The sequence below is a fragment of the Salmo salar genome, chromosome ssa05, assembly GCF_905237065.1.
Source record: "Salmo salar chromosome ssa05, Ssal_v3.1, whole genome shotgun sequence".
NCBI classification, from domain to species: Eukaryota; Metazoa; Chordata; class Actinopteri; order Salmoniformes; family Salmonidae; genus Salmo; species Salmo salar.
The window spans coordinates 22,151,250-22,174,452 of record NC_059446.1 but is presented as its reverse complement, the minus strand read 5'-3'; the positions used below and the strand labels follow the sequence as shown (position 1 = coordinate 22,174,452).

Genomic DNA, 23,203 nt, shown 5'->3' with positions numbered 1-23,203 from the left:
TAAATGAGTTTCAATGTATGAGAAATGTTTCCGAAATAATGAATCAGCTACCAGGGCCCAGGCTGTGGTAGACATTAATGACAGTTTATTCAGTTTCAAAAGTTTTACATTTCTCCGTTATCTCCTCTTATGGACCTCAGGAGGGTAAGAGATGTGCTAACTGCCTATCAAACACTGACTGAGACATGTCATTTAAAAGGACATTGAGAGAGAGCAGTCATTTAAAAAGCCAGAGAGTGACAGTCCAATCATATAAATCACCATCCATAGAGAGAAATAAACTGGTCATTTCCAAAGCTATAGAGAAATAGACTGGTAATTTCAAAAGCTATAGAGAAATAGACTGGTCATTTCAAAATCTATAGAGAAATAGACTGGTAATTTACATCCAGGTCAGGCTACTGGTCCTGTCCTCTACCAGTTAGAATGTCTCCCTGTCCTGCTCTAATAGTCCATCCACCAGCCAAAAAAACACCACCAACTACAACCAACCCCTTTATATCAGGCATATATTACCACTGGTTACAACTAGCATCTTTACATTAGCCAAATATCACTACTGGTTACAACTAGCATCTTTACATTATTCATATATCACTACTGGTTACAACTAGCATCTTTACATTATTCATATATCACTACTGGTTACAACTAGCATCTTTACATTATTCATATATCACTACTGGTTACAACTAGCATCTTTACATTAACCAAATATCACTACTGGTTACATCTACAATCTTTATAGTTGTCAAGAAATCACCACTGGCTACAACTATTATCTTTATATTAGTCATATACTGTATTACCCCTGGCTACAACTAGTATCTTTGCATTAGCCATATATGAACTCTGGCTACAACTACCATCTTTGCATTAGCCATATAAAGATCCTCCATGATGTCACCATTGCCCTTGATACTAAGCAATGTTGTGTTGCTATTTTTATTGACTTGGCCAAAGCTTTTGATACGGAAGACCATTCCATTCTAGTGGCCGGCTAAGGAGTATTGGTGTTTCTGAGGGGTCTTTGGCCTAGTTTGCTAACCACGTCTCTCAAAGAGTGCAGTGTATAAAGTCAGAACATCTGCTGTCTCAGCCACTGCCTGTCACCAAGGGTGTACCCCAAGGCTTGATCCTAGGCCCCAATTTACATCAACAACATAGCTCAGGCTGTAGGAAGCTCTCTCATCCATTTATATGCAGATGATACAGTCTTATAGTCAACTGGCCCCTCCCCGGATTTTGTGTTAAACGCTCTACAACAAACCGTTCTTAGTATCCAACAAGCTTTCTCTGCCCTTAACCTTGTTCTGAATACCTTCAAAACAAAGGTCATGTGGTTTGGTAAGAAGACTGCCCCTCTCCCCACAGGTTTGATTACTACCTCTGAGGGTTTGGAGCTTGAGGTAGTCACCTCATATAAGTACTTGGGAGTATGGCTAGATGGTACACTGTCCTTCTCTCAGCTCATATCTAGGCTGCAGGCTAAAGTTAAATCTAGACTTGGTTTCCTCTATCGTAATCGCTCCTCTTTCACCCCTGCTGCCAAACTAACCCTGATTCAGATGACCATCCTACCCATGCTAGATTATGGAGATGTAATTTATAGATCGGCAGGTAAGGGTGCTTTTGAGAGGCTAGATGTTCTTTACCATTCGGCCATCCGATTTGCCACCAATGCTCCTTATAGGACACATCACTGCACTCTATACTATTCTGTAAACTGGTCATCTCTGGATACCCGTTGCAAGACCCACTGGTTGTTGCTTATTTATAAAACCCTTTTAGGCCTCACTCCCCCCTATCTGAGATATCTACCGCAGCCCTCATCCACCACATACAACACCTGTTCTGGCAGTCACGTTCTGTTGAAGGTCCCCAAAGCACACACACATCACTGGGTCTCTCGTCATTTCAGTTTACTGCAGATAGCGACTGGAACGAGCTGCAACAAAGACGCTACAAGCTTGGCACACGGATATACGTCATCAGATACTTAATCAGAGCGTGCAACAGAACATTGTACTGTCTACACTCGGTTTGTTGATTATATTAAAACATTTTCATTAAATCCATTTTTTATCAGAACTAAAGTTTTGTTGCTAAGGATTCCACGACGCGGTTAGCCTTTACGGCTGGGACTGCAAGTTTGTGTAAGATACTGTATCCGGTGCAAAGGCAACAAAGGGAGAAGGGTAAGCATGCCTTTCTCATTGTTGACAAACTCTTTATAGATGGACAGCTATTCCGAGACAGCTCCATAACACCATGGCTGTACTAAATTCTACAGGGACTACAGATTACGAAAAAAAGAAAGTATGGGAACTGTAAAAATATCTGAACACTATGAAGTGGAATTGAACACACACGTACTCAATACATACTCGCTTACACATACGGACTATACATACACACACACCTGATCTCGTTCTCTTCTCTCACTCTCTCTTTTCTATTCTCTTCTCTCCCTCTGTCTCTATTGTCAAGAACTGTTTTATAATTTAACATGTTTATAGTTTGTCTGTATTTTTTATGTATTTGTCTACAAGTTTATATATGTTACAAGAAGCAAGGGGAAGATATCAGAAAAGGGGCATTGGGGAAAAATGACATATTATACAGAATACATTTGTACTGTAGTGAAGCCGTCTCTAGAGTAATGCAAGGTCTCTTTCGTGATCATGTGAAACTCCAATTGCTATGGAAATGCTGGGATGTGTTTTTCAATGATGTTAAGGGTAATTATGATGCAACTATGATGGTGATACGATATCGATTACAATTATCATCATGAATATTAAGGCTATACGCACTACATGTTACACACATAGACACCCAACCATACAAATTGGCGGCGTTATTATTTTTTGGGACATCACACATTATAGTCTTAGTCTTATACATACACACTCACAAAATCACATCCAATATCATAAACATCAACCTACTCAGATTTACTACACACATAATATCTTGTCTCAATTTTCTAACATCTGTGGCATTGGCTCACAGGCAAACAGGCAAGGGAATGAAACAAATTTTGCTGAAACCTATTTCTTGAATTCAAAATATCAGACATTTGAAAGATCTGATTTTGACCGTCATAATACCTCAGATGGCACTAGCTTTACATGCACTAATTATGGTCAATTTAGACTGAATAGTATCTAGTTATGCTAAGGGGTGAAATAAGTATAGCCAAATGATCAAATCATTATGGTAGGAGACTATAACACAGTGTTAAGTACCTCAATGGACCGTAAAGATAATCACTCTACAAACTATCATCACCAAGCCCTTAACGAAATCACAAATATTATGGACACATTAGAAATAGAGGATATTTGGAGACTAAAAAACCCTGACCTAGTGAGATATACATGGAGGAGACTTAATCAAGCTAGTCATCTTGACTACTTTCTTGTCTCTTTCTCTCTTGCATCAAAGGTTAAACAAGTTGTAATAGGAGACAGAATGCGATCGGATCATCATCTAATTGGCATTCACATAACTCTTATAGATTTTCCACGTGGACGGGGATATTGGAAATTTTATTAATCAAAGTTTACTGGAGGACAACTTATTTTTAACTAAGACAAAACAATTTATAACTGTATTTTTCCAGTATAATATAGATTCAGCAAATCCACTTATTGTTTGGGATACCTTTAAAGGTACCTTCAGAGGTCATTCAATTCAATATTCATCAATAATAAAAAAGCACGTTCTGGCTAAAGACACAAGACTAACAAGGGAAATCCATTAACTTATAGTAGATGGCAATAAAAACGATACTACAGAGATAAAAAAACAAAAAGAACTTGAGGAACTTATTCAAGAATGATCTAATGTAATCTATTACAAAAATAAAGCAAACTGGATGGAATATGGAGAAAAATTCACAATATTCTTCCTGGATCTCAAATACAGGAATGCTAACAAAAATAATTTGCAGAAACTCGTTACTGAAGACGGAGTCATCTATGATTCTCTGAATGATATTTTAAAAGAGGAAGCTAATTATTTTAGGCAGATGTTCTCTTTTCCGTCTCTGTTACGGCTGTCGAAAGGAGGGGACCAAAGTGCAGCGTGGTGAGTGTTCATGATAATTATTTAATAATACAAAACACTTTAACAAAGAAACAAAAACGAAAGCCAACAGTTCTGTCAGGTCACATAATACAAAACAGAAAACAACTACCCACAAAAACCAGTTGGGAAAAGGCTGTCTAAGTATGGCTCCCAATCAGAGACAACAATAGACAGCTGCCTCTGATTGGAAACCATACCCGGCCAAAAAAATAGAAATAAAATACATAGAATGCCCACCCCATATCACACCCTGACCTAACTAAACAGAGAAAAACGTCTCTCTTAGGTCAGGGCGTGACAGTCTCATCCTCTCCAACTGAATGAAGATTGCAGTAAGGAATTCATTCCAAATAATTAAAAAAAATTGAAAATGAACAAATGTACAGAAAGATCAGTGCGAAGGCCAAATTACAGGGGAATAACTTTGAGGCTATTAAATCCTTTCAGTCTGGAAAAACCCCAGGGCTTGATGGCATACCAGTAGAGGTATATCAAGCCTTTTCTGATATACTAAAAGCTCCATTGTTAGATTGTTTTAACTACTCCTATAAAAATGGTAGTCTGTCAGGTACTCAGCAGGAAGGTCTGATTTCTCTATTATTAAAACAAGACCCAGATGGCAAATATAAAGACCCAGTCTGTCTAAAACAACTGGAGGCCCCTTACACTTCAATGTTGTGATGCAAAAATACTAGTGAAATGCATAGCACTCATAATTAAAAGGGTTTTACAAGGTATTGTTCATCCTGATCCGACAGGTTTTTTACATGGACGATACATTGGAGATAATATACGACAACTACTAGAAATAATAGAACATTATGAAACATCTAAGAAGCCAGGCCTGGTATTTATAGCGGATTTTGAAAAGGCATTTAACCTCTATGGGCTAGGTGGGACGCAGGCGTCCACCCCGTGGTGCACTCCATCAACAGCAGGTGCATTTCAAGAGCGGCAAATTTGAATCCAAATAAATGTCAAAATTCAAATTTTTCAAACATACAACTATTTTACACCCTTTGAAAGATAAACATCTCCTTAATCTAACCACGTTTTACGATTTCAAAAAGGTTTTACGGCGAAAGCATAAATTTAGAGTATGTTAGGACAGTACATTTACAAGAGTTGTGTGTAATGTTTTGTCAATTCAAAGACAGGGTCACCAAAACCATAAAACCAGCTAAAATGATGCACTAACCTTTTACAATCTCCATCAGATGACACTCCTAGGACATTATGTTAGACAATGCATGCATTTTTAGTTCTATCAAGTTCATATTTATATCCAAAAACAGCGTTTTACTAGGGTATTGATGTTGAGGAAATCGTTTCCCTCCAATAACCGGCAGTCAAGTCAGCATCACAAATTAAATAATTAAAATTAGAAAACATTGGTAAAATATTATATTGTCATTTAAAGAATTATAGATTTACATCTCTTGAACGCAATCAACTTGCCAGATTTAAAAATAACCTTACTGGGAAATCACACTTTGCAATAATCTGAGCACTGCGCCCAGAAAAATACGCGTTGCAATACAGACATTGTCGTCATGTTGGGGAGATCTAAAATCGAAAATACTATGTAAATAATCCATTACCTTTGATTCTCTTCATCAGATGTCACTTCCAGGTATCACAGGTCCATAACGAATGTAGTTTTGTTCAAAAAAGCTCATCATTTATGTCCAAAAATCTCCGTCTTGTTAGCACATGATCTAAGCCCGCCGGACTTCACTTCATGAACGAGGGGAAAAAATATATTTACGTTCGTTCAAACATGTCAAACGTTGTATAGCATAAATCATTAGGGCCTTTTTTAACCAGAACATGAATAATATTCAAGGTGGACGAATGCATACTCTTTTATAACGTATTGGAACGAGGGTACCCAACATGAACTCGCGCGCCAGGTGTCTAATGGGCCATCATCGTTCCATGGCTCTTGTTCGGTCAGATCTCCCTCCAGAAGACTCAAAACACTTTGTAAAGGCTGGTGACATCTAGTGGAAGCAATAGGAAGTGCCAAAATATTCCTCAGCCCCTGTGTTTTTCAATGGCATAGGTTTAAAGGTAATACAACACATCAGGTATCCACTTCCTGTCAGAAAATGTCTCAGGGTTTTGCCTGCCAAATGAGTTCTGTTATACACAGACACCATTCAAACAGTTTTAGAAACTTTAGAGTGTTTTCTATCCATATATAATAAGTATATGCATATTCTAGTTACTGGGTAGGATTAGTAACCAGATTAAATCGGGTACATTTTTTTTATCCAGCCGTGCAAATACTGCCCCCTAGCCCTAACAGGTTAATAAAGTAAGACGATTTTATTTATAAATGCCTGGATTTTTTCAATTTCGGTAATTCTCTTATAAAATTGGTAAAAAAATTATGTATTGCAACCCCAGGTATAAAATAGTTAATAACAGCTACTTCTCAGAGATTTTTGAATAGTCAAGAGGAGTTAAACAAGGGTGTCCGCTATCACCATATCTATTCGCTATGGCCATCGAAATGTTAGCTATTAAAATCAGATCCATTAACAACATTAGAGGATTAGAAATCCAAGGCATAAAAACAAAGGTGTCCATGTATGCCCAATGACTCAAGTTTTACATTAAGTCCGCAATCTATATCCCTGCAATGTCTCATTGAATATCTAGATCACTTTTCTGTACTCTCTGGACTAAAGCCTAATTATGATAAGTGTGCAATATTACATATTGGATCTTTAAGAAATACAACTTTTACATTATCCTGCAGTTTACCTATAAAATGGGCTGATGGTGAAGTAGACATACTTGGTATTCATATCACAAAATATATAAATAAGCTCTCCTCATTGAATTTCAATAGAAAACATAAAATAGACAAGATCCTGCAACCATGGAGAGGTAAATACCTGTTTATTTATGGAAAAATTGCCCTGATTAACTCCTTAGTCATATCTCAGTTTACTCACTTACTTATGGTGCTGACTACTCCTGATGATTCGTTTTTCAAATCATATGAGCAAAAAATATTTTGCTTTATCTGTGACGCTAAACCAGACAAAATAAAGTGTGCCTATTTATATAATGAATATGAATTGGGTGGGTTGAGATTATTAAATATAAAAGCACTAAACCTCCTCTCTAAAAGATTCACTTATTCAAAAGTTTTACTTGAACCCTAAATGGTTCTCAAGTAGATTACTAAGAAAGCTCATCCATTGTTTTAAAATTGCCTTTTTCCCTTTGTGCAGATTGCCATGTCTCATTTTCGATTAATTTAAAATTATACTTTTTTCAAAGTATCTCTCTTTTTCAAACAAGCATTGCAGAGCTGGCTACAATTTCAATTTCATCCCCATGAAAGATAGAACAAATAGTACAACAAATATTATGGTTGATAAAAATGTGCTGGTTGATAAAATGCCTGTATTTATGGGAAAGTTGTTTGAAAGGGTTTTTTGTTCTTAAATGATATTGTAAATTGAAGTGGTAGAGTTACGTCATTCATGGTGTTATCAGAATTGTACGGGAACGTCTGCTCAATCCAAGAGTACAACCAATTGATTACAGCATTACCCCAAAACTGGAGGAGGCAAGTAGCAGCGAGAGGAGGTAGGGAACTGTCTGTCTGCCCAATATAAAGGATCAAAACTTGCGGAGGAATAAACATAGCATAAATGGGAAGGTATACCAGTTTCATTTGAGGACCAGGATGTTGACAACTGCCATACAGAATGCAAAATAGTTGGGAAGAGATTTTTGATGTACCGATTCCATGGTACAAGGTGTATCAGTTGATATATAAAACAACGTGAGATTCAAGACTTCGTGCTTTTCAGCTAAAATTATTATCTAGAATTCTTTCCACCAACAAAATGTTGAATATTTGGGTCATAAAATCATCAAAGCTTTGCAGATTTTGTTGTGAGGATACAGAATCAATAGACCATTTATTTTGGTATTGCCGTCAGGTAGCCTGTTTCTGGTCTCGGGTTCAGGAATGGCTGAAAATGCATAGCATTGATCTAAAATGGACCCTATTGTCACGTCCTGACCAGTATAGGGGTTATTTGTAGGTTGGTCAGGACGTGGCAGAGGGTATTTGTTTTATGTGGTTCGGGGGTTATGTGTATTGTAGAAGGGTGTTTTATTTATGTATTACGGGGTTTTGGTGTATGTTCTGGGGTTTGTATTCTAGGTTGGTTTTCTAGTTTGTTTATTTCTGTGTGGTCTGTGTGGCTCCCAATCAGGAACAGCTGTATGTCGTTGTTCCTGATTGGGAGTCATATATTAGTTGCGTGTTTTCACCTGTGGATTTGTGGGTAGTTGTATTTCGCACTGCTAGTGATTATTGTAGCCTGTGAAACTGTCACCTGTCGTTCTTTGTTTATTGTTTTGTTTCGTGTTATCTTTATTCATTAAATATAATGATGAACATGCAACCCGCTGCGCCTTGGTCCTCTCTACACAACAACAGCCGTTACAGAACTACCCACCACAAAAAGACCAAGCAGCGGAGAAAGGAGCGACGTGAATTTGAGTTGGACCAATGGGAGAAATGGACTTGGGAGCAGATTCTGGCCGGAGAGGGTCCATGGAGGAAGTCTGGTGAGGACCGGGGAACACGGCTGGTAAGGGAGCCCGAGAGGCAGCCCCAATAAAAAAAATTGGGGGGGGGCACACGGATAGTCTGACTGGGCGAGGATTGAGCCACAGGCCAAATCCCCGTACCTTTTTTGGGCGACGGGTGATGGGTTCTGTGGCGAGGCCGGGTATTTTCAGGCCGGTATGCGCAGTACCAGCGCCCCGCATGTGCCAGGGGAAAGTGGGCATCCAGCCAGTAGGGGTGATGCCAGTCCTGCGCTTGAGACCGCCAGTGCGCCTCTACAGTCCAGTGTTTCCCGCTACACGCACTAGCCTTGAGGTGCGTGTCTCCAGGCTGGCACGTCCAGTACCAGCACCACGCATCAAGCTTCCAGTGAGTCAGCCCAGTCCAACTCAGCCTGTTCCCGCTCCGCGCACTAGCCCGGAGGTGCGTGTCCCCAAACTGGCACTTCCAGCACCACGCATCAAGCTTCCAGTGAGTCAGCCTAGTCCTACACAGCCTGTTCCCGCTCCTCGCACTAGCCCTGAGGTGCGTGTCCCCGGGCTGGTACCTCCACTACCAGCCCCACGCATCAGGCTTCCAGTGCGTCAGACCAGGCCCGAGTATCCGGCAACAGTGCCTCGTCCAGAGTGTCCGGCAACAGTGCCTCGTCCAGAGTGTCCGGCAACAGTGCCTCGTCCAGAGTGTCCGGCAACAGTGCCTCGTCCAGAGTGTCCGGCAACAGTGCCTCGTCCAGAGTGTCCGGCAACAGTGCCTCGTCCAGAGTGTCCGGCAACAGTGCCTCGTCCAGAGTGTCCGGCAACAGTGCCTCGTCCAGAGTGTCCGGCAACAGTGCCTCGTCCAGAGTGTCCGGCAACAGTGCCTCGTCCAGAGTGTCCGGCAACAGTGCCTCGTCCAGAGTGTCCGGCAACAGTGCCTCGTCCAGAGTGTCCGGCAACAGTGCCTCGTCCAGAGTGTCCGGCAACAGTGCCTCGTCCAGAGTGTCCGGCAACAGTGCCTCGTCCAGAGTGTCCGGCAACAGTGCCTCGTCCAGAGTGTCCGGCAACAGTGCCTCGTCCAGAGTGTCCGGCAACAGTGCCTCGTCCAGAGTGTCCGGCAACAGTGCCTGCGTCCAGAGTGTCCGGCAACAGTGCCTCGTCCAGAGTGTCCGGCAACAGTGCCTCGTCCAGAGTGTCCGGCAACAGTGCCTCGTCCAGAGTGTCCGGCAACAGTGCCTCGTCCAGAGTGTCCGGCAACAGTGCCTCGTCCAGAGTGTCCGGCAACAGTGCCTCGTCCAGAGTGTCCGGCAACAGTGCCTCGTCCAGAGTGTCCGGCAACAGTGCCTCGTCCAGAGTGTCCGGCAACAGTGCCTCGTCCAGAGTGTCCGGCAACAGTGCCTCGTCCAGAGTGTCCGGCAACAGTGCCTCGTCCAGAGTGTCCGGCAACAGTGCCTCGTCCAGAGTGTCCGGCAACAGTGCCTCGTCCAGAGTGTCCGGCAACAGTGCCTCGTCCAGAGTGTCCGGCAACAGTGCCTCGTCCAGAGTGTCCAGCAACCAGGTGCAGACGTGCCCAGCGTGTCCGGAACCAGGTGAGACGGCCCACTGTCCGGAACCAGGTGAGACGGCCCACTGTCCGGAACCAGGTGAGACGGCCCACTGTCCGGAACCAGGTGAGACGGCCCACTGTCCGGAACCAGGTGAGACGGCCCACTGTCCGGAACCAGGGGAGACGGCCCACTGTCCGGAACCAGGGGAGACGGCCTACGACCCGGAACCGAGTGAGTCTGCCTACAGCCCGGAGCTCCCAGAGTCGCCCTACAGCCCGGAGCTCCCAGAGTCGCCCTACAGTCCAGGGTCTTTAGTGACTGTCCTCAGGCAGAGGTATGCAGTGGGGGTGGTTAGGTCAGGCAGGGGTTTAAGGCCTGAGCCTAAGCCAACTCCACTGTAGGAGGTTTGGGGAGGGGGGGTGTAGCACAGTTGCCGTCGGTGACGGCAGCCACCCTCCCTTCCCTCCCTTTAGTTAGGGGTTTATTTTTATTTTTTTTATTAAGGTGCATCCGGGGTCTGCACCTTTGGGGGGGGTACTGTCACGTCCTGACCAGTATAGGGGTTATTTGTAGGTTGGTCAGGACGTGGCAGAGGGTATTTGTTTTATGTGGTTCGGGGGTTATGTGTATTGTAGAAGGGTGTTTTATTTATGTATTACGGGGTATGTTCTGGGTTTTGTATTCTAGGTTGGTTTTCTAGTTTGTTTATTTCTGTGTGGTCTGTGTGGCTCCCGATCAGGAACAGCTGTACGTCATTGTTCCTGATTGGGAGTCATATATTAGTTGTGTGTTTTCACCTGGGGATTTGTGGGTAGTTGTATTTCACACTGCTAGTGATTATTGTAGCCTGTGAAGCTGTCACCTGTCGTTCTTTGTTTATTGTTTTGTTTCGTGTTATCTTTATTCATTAAATATAATGATGAACATGCAACCCGCTGCGCCTTGGTCCTCTCTACACAACGACAGCCGTGACACCTATAAATAGTACTGTTAGGAGATCTGGAGAGACTGGTTCAGTCAATTACTAATACTCTTAGTAAAAGTATTTATCTTGATTCTATTCGAATTGATTCTATTCGATTAGAAAGATTGAAATTTTATGTTAAACATCACAGCATAGTTGAAAAATATTTGTTGTATAGAAACCCGAAGAGGGTGGCCAGCAGAGATTGATGAGATGGGCTGAGGGAAGATGAGGTTTGGGATGTGGAATTGGAGACAAGTGGGAGTGAAGTTGCTGTGCAGGAGATTGATTGATGGTCAAAGATAAACGTTATTAAAAAAAGTAAAAATGAAACATAATAAAAAGTAAGTTTGAATGACACTGAGGGGCAGTGTTTTTACAACTAATGTCGGTTTGCCTGAGGCTGATGCCGTGCAGGTGTTTGTACACATGCATATACACACACTCTCATTCAAATTAACGCATACAAGAACACATACATACATGTAATAGTGCCAGACATGCACACAAACATATACAGTTGGCATTGTTGTAATGATTTTAGTTGTCCTTGATGTCCTCTGTTTTTATTTTATTTTGTTTTTATTTTAATTTTTGTAAAGAAAAATTGCGTTGTTTTCTGTTTTCTTCTGTCTTTTTCTTTCTTTCTCTTTAGTTCATTCTCTTGGTTGTTGGTGCATTGGGGGGTTCTTGGGGGTGGGGAATGGAATTAATTGTAGTTTTTATTTAATTTTTCTAATTGGAGGGGGACTGTGGGAGGGGTCTCAAATGGTTGAGGGACAGCTATTGGGGAACTGTGGGGGGGGATCTTGGAGGGTTCGGGTTCATGTTTTTTGGCCTAGTGGGAGATCTATCAACATGACCTTGAGCAGGACATTGACCCTGGATGCTTCTGTGTGTCACTCTGAATGAGAGTCTGTTGGATGACTGGTATGATGTAGTTGTTGAGCGGCTTAACTGCAAGTATATTGTATGTTTCGGATATTCAGTATTAAAAAATAAAAACGTGAAGTTTTATCTCAATCTCTTCATTCAAAGACTCAATCATGGACACTCTTACTGACAGTTGTCTGCTTTGCATGATGCATTGTTGTCTCTACCTTCTTGCCCTTTGTGCTGTTGTCTGTGCCCAACAATGTTTGTACCCTGTTTTGTGCTGCTACCGTGTTGTGTTGCTACCATGTTGTTGTCATGTTGTGTTGCTACCATGCTGTGATGTCATGTGTTGCTGCCATGCTATGTTGTCATCTTAGGTCTCTCTTTATGAAGTGTTGAGTTGTCTCTCTTGTCGTGATGTGTGTTTTGTCCTATATATTTTTTTAATTTATTTTTATTTATAATCCCAGCCCTCATCCCTCCAGGAGGCCTTTTGCCTTTTGGTAGGCCGTCATTGTAAATAAGAATTTGTTCTTAACTGACTTGCCTAGTGAAATAAATGTTAAATAAAATAAAAAATAAAAATATCACTACTGGCTACAACTAGCATCTTTGCATTAGCCTTACCAGTATACCACCACTGGCTACAACTAGCACCTTTATATTAGCTTTATATCACCACTGGCTACAACTAGCATCTTTATACTAGCCATATATCATTACTGGCTACAACTAGCATCTTTGCATTAGCTATACCGGTATATCACCACTGGTTACAACCAGTTCATTATTATCCCCCCTCCAAAACGGTCTTGTCTCACATCCGCAAATATCGGAAACACTTAAGTTAGTTGTATGTCTTTAGGGGCGAAAATCCATCTTGTCCTCTGTAGAGCTGTAATATAGCCAGTGTTAATGGTTATGTTGCTTATGGTATAATATTGGCAGGATTCCAGAGGCATGATTCCAGAGGGAGGGTTGACAAGAGCTTAAGATTCCTGTTCAATCAGCTACTTAATTGGATAAAGATAATACGGATATGAGAGAGTCAAATGGTGCGTGGTCCATATTTGATTGCTTCTTTTCCAATTTCTCTTCTCTGCCTCCTGTAGCCGTATGGCTAGTTGTTTCATTGACTTTGTTAATTTGTCATTTTAGACCTGCTGGCTGGGTAATACATGCCATTTCAAATCAAAGAGAGTCACAGGGTTGTCAATATCTGGTTTAATAGTGACACTGTACATTAGAATGCCGCTAGGCACTGAAATGTGTCCCCTTCCAGTGATCCATGGGTAATATGGTAATTAAAACATGTATACACGTAGAGATAAACCCCTTCCAGTGATTCATAGTAAATATGGTAATTAAAACATGTATACACGTAGAGATGAACCCCTTCCAGTGATCCATGGTAAATATGGTAATTAAAACATGTATACACGTAGAGATGAACCCCTTCAGTGATCCATGGTAAATATGGTAATTAAAACATGTATACACGTAGAGATGAACCCCTTCAGTGATCCATGGTAAATATGGTAATTAAAACATGTATACACGTAGAGATGAACCCCTTCCAGTGATCTATGGGTAATATGGTAATTAAAACATGTATACACGTAGAGATGAACCCCTTCCAGTGATTCATGGTAAATAGGGTAATTAAAACATGTATACATGTAGAGATGAACCCCTTCCAGTGATCCATGGGTAATATGGTAATTAAAACATGTATACATGTAGAGATGAACCCCTTCCAGTGATCCATGGTAAGTAAATATGGTAATTAAAACATGTATACATGTAGAGATGAACCCCTTCCAGTGATCCATGGTAAATATGGTAATTAAAACATGTATACATGCAGAGATAATCCCCTTCAGTGATCCATGGGTAATATTGTAATTAAAGCATGTATACACGCAGAGATGAACCCCTTCCAGTGATCCATGGTAAATATGGTAATTAAAGCATGTATACATGCAGAGATGATTCCCTTCCAGTGATCCATGGGTAATATTGTAATTAAAGCATGTATACACGCAGAGATGAACGCCTTCCAGAGATCCATGGGTAATATGGCAATTAAAGCATGTATACGCACAGAGATGGATCCCTGGAGACTCATCAACAGAAAATAGAGAAATCAATATGAGGAAACCGTTGCTAGATTTGTGGCCATTGTGGAATGATTGTGTGTGCTGCTAACTTGCCATGTTCGGCAGATTTCTGCATGCCATCATCAGTTAACCCCATAGCCCCATTCACTGTCCAAGCTCTCACCAAGCATTATGTATTAAAGCTTTTTCGGTTACTGTACCAACAACTGAATTTTGATCTGCCCGGAGTACCCCTGAAGTACCCGCTCATGTGCATTTTACCAGGAAGCCTATGGTCTCATGAGTCTTCCAGGACCCCTGGTTGGGAACCACTGTTCTAGAGCAGGTCATTCTATTAACAGACAATCTCATCACCAGAAGAACACATTATATTCTCTCAGTGTCCCTTCAACTAGGACCACTGAAACAGGCTTCATCTAGGACCACTGAAACAGGCTTCATCTAGGACCACTGAATCAGGCTTCATCTAGGACCACTGAATCAGGCTCTATCTAGGACCACTGAATCAGGCTCTATCTAGGACCACTGAATCAGGCTCTATCTAGGACCACTGAATCAGGCTCTATCTAGGACCACTGAATCAGGCTTCATCTAGGACCACTGAATCAGGCTCTATCTAGGACCACAGAATCAGGCTTTATCTAGGACCACTGAAACAGGCGTGATCTCGAACCACTGAATCAGGCTTCATCTAATACCTTTTTTGGACTGTTGGTTAGAGCCTGTAAGTAAGCATTTCACTTTAAGGTCTACACCTGTTGTATTCCGCGCACGTGACAAATAAACTTTGATTTGATTTGATCTAGGACCACTGAATCAGGCTTCAACTAGGACCACTGAATCAGACTTCATCTAGGACCACTGAATCAGGCTTCATCTAGGACCACTGAATCAGGCTTTAACTAGGACCACTGAATCAGGATGTCAACCATTTTAATAGAAAACGGAGATACACACCACTCACTGTGTGAATACCAGTTATGAACAGAGGACATTTCGACATCCAATTATGTTTGGTTCTTACTCATGGAAAGAACACATATTAATAAGTACTGTATGTCTTTGCTCGATCTGATCTGATTCTATATCTGACTGCACATTACAACATACCCCCTCAAACTATTCAGGGCTTGTATATGTGATGTTGACCTCTCCTTCACAGTGTTATATAGTGGTCTTGCCTGAGGAGAAAGTGTGTCTGTATGTTTGAGTTTGTGTGAGTGTGTCTGTCTGTTTGCATGAGTGTGTGAGATGATTGTCAGTGACGGCTTTTCTCATTTTTATGATTGACTCTAGCCGGAGACATCACCGCGAGATGACAGAGGGAGCGAGGAGAGTGCTGATCAAGTCAATGTAAGTGGAAAAGAGATGTGACCCTCTCTCTCCGTCTCCCTCTCCCTCTGTTTCCATTCTCTCTCCTTATCTCTTTTTTTCTCCGTCTCTCTAGTTTTCTATTTTCTCTGTGAATCTCTTTGTTTCTTCCTCTCTCTGTCTCTCTGTTCCACACTCTCTCTGTTTCTCTGTTCCTCACTCTCTCTGTTTCTCACTCTCTCTGTTTCTGTCTTCCTCTCTCTGTTTCTCTCTTCCTCTTTGTTTCTTTCTTCTCTCTGTTCCTCTCCCTGTTTCTCTGTGCATCTCTTTGTCTCTTCCTCTCCCTGTTTCTCTCTTCCTCTCCCTGTTTCTCTCTTCCTCTCTCTTCCTCTCTCTTCCTCTCTCTGTTTCTCTCTTCCTCTCTCTGTTTCTCTCTTCCTCTCTCTGTTTCTCTCTTCCTCTCTCTGTTTCTCTCTTCCTCTCTCTGTTTCTCTCTTCCTCTCTCTGTTTCTCTCTTCCTCTCTCCGTTTCTCTCTTCCTCTCTCCCTGTTTCTCTCTTCCCCTCTTCCTCTCCCTGTTTCTCTGTTCCTCACTCTCTCTCTCTCCTCTTCCAGTGACATGACAGATCATTACAGACCAATCCAGTGCAGGAGGACTTTATTTGTTGCATGATTAATCAACCCGACACAACTGGGTTAGGAAATCAAGGGCTTGTCCCGTCTCACGTACACACACACGGTAATGAAGAACATTGCCCCGGGTGAACCCCTGTAAGAGTTGCCACCATGCCTGGGTCAGCGCCCACACAAACGCACATCAGACAAACACACATACCTGGTATTGTTGTCCATTAGTTTTCTTCAGTTAGGGGAGGGGAGGTAGCGTTAGGGGAAAATATAAAAACATATTTAAAATAATATATATTTACAACAACAAAAAATTGGGGGTTGGAAATGATGCAGATAATTACATTGACGGAAGCCACAATCTATCTGCAATATTAAAGCTGATACCCCCTAAATTATTTGTATTTATATTTCTTACACATACCCGACCCTCCCTCCTCCAGCCTGTCAGAAGCCCACAGTAAACAACAGTTTCATCATTAGCATCGCTAACACTGCCAGCTTTCTCTCTCTCTTTCCTCCCTCCATTTGGCTCCCTCTGTATTTTCTCTCTCCTCTTTGCCTTATTTGACTCTCCTCCTCTCTTCTCCCACTGCTTGTATGATGTTTCTAGGGCTGTGTGTGTGTGTGTGTGTGTGTGTGTGTGTGTGTGTGTGTGTGTGTGTGTGTGTGTGTGTGTGTGTGTGTGTGTGTGTGTGTGTTTTTTCATCAACCAGTCTAACAGTGTTTTCTCCTCGTCCTGTAGGAGGCGACAGCGTTAGAAGTGGTTTCCTGCAGTCAGGAGAAGGAGAGTCTGCCCCCAGAGAAGATTCCCTCCAGTCCTGTTTACTCTGAGAGAGAGGCCTTGCTAGTTGGTAAGTTCACCTAAAATGACAATAACCTTACTTCAACATTATAACAATGTTGTGTTAACCTAACTATAGAGGAGTAGGTCCCCCCAGTCCAGTCCACTCTGAGAGGCCCAGCTAGTGGGTACATTCACCTAACATAACTATAACGTTACTAGGCTTATAACATTAGTATAACGTTACTATAACATCACTATACCATTACTACAACATCACTATAACATTTCTATAAAATCACTATAACATTGCTATAACATCACTATAACATTATATAAACCTAACATTAGTATAGAGGAGAAAAGTCCCCCAGCCCTGTCCACTCAGAGAGTGGCCTTGCTAATTAGTATCTGGGTCTATACTCTATAGAACATTACTAGAGAAAGTGAAGCTACCTAAAAAGGAGATCCCTGCTTGGTGCCCATGTTCTCCTCCTCCTCCCATCTAATTATTCTCTGGGCGGGTTCACATGTTTTAATTTGCTGGTTGACTGAGGCCTTCAGCACCTCTAATGTTTCAGCCTTCTGGCTGCCTAGTGCCTACCAACGAGGAGATACAAAGATTGTGCTCACTCCTTCTCTCTCTCTCGCTCTGTTTATCAGTCTTTCTTGTTGGGTTTTACAGTATTTGCTGGGGGCAAGTGGTTCTGGATTTCTTTGGCTTCATGAAAGCAGGAAGCTACAGAGATACGAGGGAGAGGAGTTAAGGGGTAGCCTTGTAGCCATGATACCAAACGGCAATGTGTGTGTCTCTGCACACATGCATACTAGGTAGTTTGCTGTACTACCTAATATGTTGCCAGGACTGGATATCTGAATTGCTGTTCACAAATCTAAATGTGTATTTGAACCCAATAATTGTTTAATTCAAGATGTTTAGTTAAGCTGCCTATCAATCATTGTTTTTGAAACCAGTGTACAGCCAGTGAAAAATGAGCTCTTGCAACAACTGCACAGTGTGGATTCCATCCCTCAGTTTTTTACCAAAAGAGAGGCGGGGCGACTGTTTTGTTATTGTTTCATCTGTGGATTTTCCCTTTAAACGGCTGCATATTATCAAGATATCAAAGTGTCACCAACAAAAAGCAAAACAATAGGCCTATAGCAAATGCAGCATATGGCATTAATTTCACATGTAAATAGCACTTTTCTGTAGTTCTCAAAGCATGCCACTCTATTAGCACAGAATTAATTTTTCAACTCGAATCAGTGAGCCCAATCAGTTCTCCATGACAACAAAATCATAAACCACAGAGTAGGGCTGGCTTATAAAGCCTTCGTTTTGGGGTTATGCTCAGGTTAAACAATTTGTCTAATCTATACTTCCATATTTCCCAATCCTATTCTTGAGGATCAAGGGGTATAACATTTATTGGAATGAATGGAATTCTGATTGTCATGGGTGTCGTAGGGATTGGACCAAAATGCAGCGGGAATGTGTATACTCATCTTCTTTTTTATTGAAGAAGGAAAACAAAAATAAACACGTATACAAAACCAACGACGAAACAGTCCTGTAAGGCTACTAGGCTATACAAAGAACAACTACCCACAAAAAACCCATGAAAAACACCCCTACTAAATAGGACCTTCAATTAGAGGCAATGAGGAACAGCTGCCTCCAATTGAAGGTCAAAACAATAAACTAGACATAGAAATAGAAAAACTAGAAAATAGAACATAGAAATACAAAACATAGAACACCCCTGCCACGTCCTGACCAAACTATAATAACAAATAACCCCTTTACTGGTCAGGACGTGACAGTACTCCCCCCCAAAGGTGCAGACCCCGGAAGCACCTCACACAAAAAATAAACACAAAAAACTAAAACCCCAAAACCAAAAAATAATCCTAACTAAAGGGAGGGAAGGGAGGGTGGCCACCGTCACCGACGGTTCTTGTGCTACACCCCCCCCCAACCTCCTACTACGGAGGTGGCTCAGGCTCCGGCCTTACTCCCCAACCTAACCTGTCCACCCCCGCTAAATGCTTAATATATTTTACCCCTCCCGAAGTCTCTGGGCTATGGCGCATCGCTGAAGACCTCGGGCTGATGCGCGTCGCTGGAGACCTCGGGCTGATGCTCGTCTCTGGAGACCTCGGACTGAAGGGCGACTCTGGAGACCTCGGACTGAAGGGCGACTCTGGAGACCTCGGACTAAAGGGCGACTCTGGAGACCTCGGACTAAAGGGCGACTCTGGAGACCTCGGACTGAAGGGCGACTCTGGAGACCTCGGACTGAAGGGCGACTCTGGAGACCTCGGACTGAAGGGCGACTCTGGAGACCTCGGACTGAAGGGCGACTCTGGAGACCTCGGACTGAAGGGCGACTCTGGAGACCTCGGACTGAAGGGCGACTCTGGAGACCTCGGACTGAAGGGCGACTCTGTCGGCTCCGGACTGTGGGCCGTCTCTGTCGGCTCCGGACTGTGGGCCGTCTCTCTTGGTTCCAGACTGTGGGCCATCTCTAGACGGGGCACTGTCGTCGGAAGCTCTGGACGGGGTACTGTCGTCGGAAGCTCTGGACGGGGTACTGTCGTCGGAAGCTCTGGACGGGGTACTGTCGTCGGAAGCTCTGGACGGGGTACTGTCGTCGGAAGCTCTGGACGGGGTACTGTCGTCGGAAGCTCTGGACGGGGTACTGTCGTCGGAAGCTCTGGACGGGGACTGCGCACTGAAAGCCTGATGCGTGGGGCTGGTAGTGGAGGTACCAGACTGGAGACACGCACCCCAAGGCTAGTGCGAGGAGCAGGAACAGAACAAGTTGGACTGGGCTGGCGCACTGGAAGCCTGGTGCGTGGGGCTGTTACTGGAGGTATCAGATTGGAGACACGCACCCCAAGGCTAGTGCGAGGAGCAGGAACAGGACGTACTGGACTGGGCTGATGCACTGGAAGCCTGGTGCTGGTACTGGAGGTATCAGACTGGAGACACACACCTCAAGGCTAGTGCGAGGAGCGGGAACAGGACGTACTGGACTGGGCTGACGCACTGGAAGCCTGGTGCGTGGTGCTGGTACTGGAGGTATCAGACTGGAGACACGCACCTCAGCGCTAGTGGGAGGAGCAGGAATAGGACGAGTTGGACTGGGCTGATGTACTGGAAGCCTGGTGCGTGCTGCTGGCTTTGGAGACGCCATACTGGATACACGCACCTCAGGGCTAGTGCGAGGAGTGGGAACAGGATACACAGGGCCGTGAAGCATTACTGGAGGTCTGGAGCACACAACCCCTACGGGCTGAGTGCTCACTCGAGCATGGCACTTGCGAGGGGCTGGAATCATTCTCACCGGACTGTTCGTGCGCATAGGCGAGATCGTGCGCACTTCCGCATAGTACAGTGCTCTTCTGATCCTCTGTTCCCCATAATAAGCATGGATAGTTGGCTCAGGTCTACTGCGTGCCCTAGCCAAACTACCCGTGTGCCCCCCCAAAAATTTTTTTATTGGGGAAACCTATCCGGCTTCCTTGCCAGCCGTGTTCCCCTATAATAGTCCCGGTCTTCACTCCACCTTCGCCGTTCCTCCCTCGCTATTTCCACCTGTCTCCATGGAAGGCGATCCCTTCCAGCCTGGATCTCTTCCCATGTGTAGGATCATTTGCCCTCCAAGATGTCTTCCCAAGTCCAGTACTCCTTATAGTCCACAAAATTCATTTTTTGCTCCTTACCCCGCTGCTTGGTCCGTTGGTGGTGGGAGGTTCTGTCACGGTCGTCGTAGTAATTATTGTACCAAGGCGCAGTGGGTTGAGTGCTCATCTTAACTTTTATTGTGAACACTTAAATAAACAAAACAATTAACGAACGAACGAACAGGATTACAGGCTAAACACAGCTATGCAATCACAACAAACACACTCCTAATTATAGGACCTTCAGTCAGAGGCAACAATAAACAGCTGCCTCCAATTGAAGGCCCCAATCCCCATTACCTAAACATAGAAATAGAATGACTAGACGGAACATAGAAATACACTAACATAGAACATAGACCAAAACCCCGGAATACATAAATCAAACACCCCTCTACATAAACACACACCCCGAACCACATAAAACAAATACCCCCTGCCACGTCCTGACCAAACTACAATAACCAATAACCCCTATTACTGGTCAGGACGTGACAGTGCTTTGCTGCAGGAGGAACTGGTGCACTTCACAAAATAGATGGCATCATACTTCCAAAGTTGTGGCAAAATGGCTTAAGGACAACAAAGTCAAGGTATTGGAGTGGCCATCACAAAGCCTTGACCTCAATCCTATAGAAAATTTGTGGGCAGAACTGAAAAAGTGTGTGCGAGCAAGGAGGCCTATTAACCTCACTCAGTTACACCAGCTCTATCAGGAGGACTGGGCCAACATTCACCCAACTTATTGTGGGAAGCTTGAGGAAGGCTACCCGAAACGTTTGACCCAAGTTAAACAATTTAAAGGCAATGCTACCAAATACTAATTGAGTGTATGTAAACTTCTGACCCACTGGGAATGTGATGAAAGAAATAAAAGCTGAAATAAATCATTCTCTGCTATTATTCTGGCATTTCACATTCTTACAATAAAGTGGTCATCCTAACTGACCCAAGACAGGGAATTTTTACTCAGATTAAATGTCAGGAATTGTGAAAAACTGAGTTCAAATGTATTTGGCTAAGGTGTATGTAAACTTCCGACTTCAACTGTAGCGGATATGGCTGACCTGCTTAAACAAATGTGGTTTCTAATGACAATTGAGATGTACAAACTATGGCATAAGGGGACGACAAGCGCCTAAGAGGCAGATCCGTAAATTCGATTAAGACATTAATGAGCGAGCTAGGAAGGATGTAGTCAACATAACTATTTGTTAAGTACTTTTGAAATGTACAGCGATAGAATTCAGAAAATGGGCCATTCTTACAGTTTCCTCCCTGTACACGAAGTGAGAACCGTAGAATAAATAAAGGGATCATATAAGCAGACAATGAAAGCTCTGACAATATTCTATGATTACGTTTCTCTAAAACAGGTTAAAGGCTACATGTGCACCACCAAGTCAGAACAGTAGGTGAAATTAAGAGGGGTAAATAGACCAAATTATTAGGGTGAGGCACATGCACTACTAACATCTTACTACACACATACACTTTAGTATTACTTTCTTAGCTACAGTATACATATCTCCCTGGCAAATTAGATAATTTATGCAGCAGCATTCAATACAACTTTGGACTCACCTTGTTGTGCTGTGCTCACTTGAACAGGAAGGTGGTGCGGCGCTCCTTCGTGGGCAAATTCTGTCATTAAAGTCTGGATATTCTCTGGATTTATGGTGCTTTCAAAACAACTGTGAACTCGGGAAAAAAACAAGGTCAAATCATGCTGACGTCATTGATCTTCAGGTCCTAGCTCTAGAAAAGAGGCTGGATTTACAATTCCGAGTTGGATGAACGTTCAAAACGTATTTTTCCAGTTGGAGCTTGTTTATTCCTGACTTCCCAGTTGTCTTGAACTCACTGAAGTCAAGTTTTCGCAGTTCCGAGTTAACAGCTGATTTGAGCACAGCACAAATTATGCTTCATTGACAGCATGGCCAATGTTGAATGTTTATCATTTTAAACTTGGAAAAGAGCCCCTAATTAATCCCAGATTTGGGACCACAAAGCCACTGTCACGGATTCCTTCCAAACCACTCATTGTTGATTTTGCGATTTCCAACTTGTTGTGTAATGTTTACGTCCAGTGGCCGATGAGCACCGATACGCTTTATCTATAATTTCTCTTCATTATTTATCTTCATATGACAAGGATTAAAAAGGATTTGCCAGTATATTGTCGACTTGATTCATGATGATGACTGATAGCTAAGATTTTGAAAGTATGATGTTGACATGGATCAAAGCTGCTGTACATATAATGTGATTTGACGTCATTGTATCTGTGGCCAATGACCTTGAGCCTTCTTGGATGGGCACTTCTAATGTAACTCTATGGCAGAACCCAAAGGGCGAGAAGTTTTTGAGGTGACGTATTGTCCCCATGAGAGAACACAAGCAACGCTCCGTGTTTTCTTCTGGCTTGCCTCACCACCACAGAAAGCACTGAGCTAGGTTGAAACACCTGCATTTTGGAGCTGTCATACTCAAGAAAACAAAAAAGAGACCATGTTTGTATGCGGCTTTATTAACACAAAGATAAGATGTCGCCGGAGTAGAAGGCTGACGTTTTACGTGTTCCCAACCAATTGTGTTTTTTTGTT

At 42.9% G+C, this 23,203-nt stretch overlaps 1 protein-coding gene across 1 annotated transcript in view; it reads left to right on the top strand.

Annotated features, from left to right (window-relative positions):
- The window catches only part of LOC106604464 (ecto-NOX disulfide-thiol exchanger 2-like), a 225,390-nt gene that overhangs the window by 166,467 nt on the left and 35,720 nt on the right, over window positions 1-23,203 (top strand). The window contains exons 11-12 of the mRNA XM_014199103.2: window positions 15,480-15,536; window positions 16,866-16,974. Coding sequence (XP_014054578.2) covers window positions 15,480-15,536; window positions 16,866-16,974 — 166 coding nt within the window. The remainder of the gene's footprint in view (window positions 1-15,479; window positions 15,537-16,865; window positions 16,975-23,203) is intronic.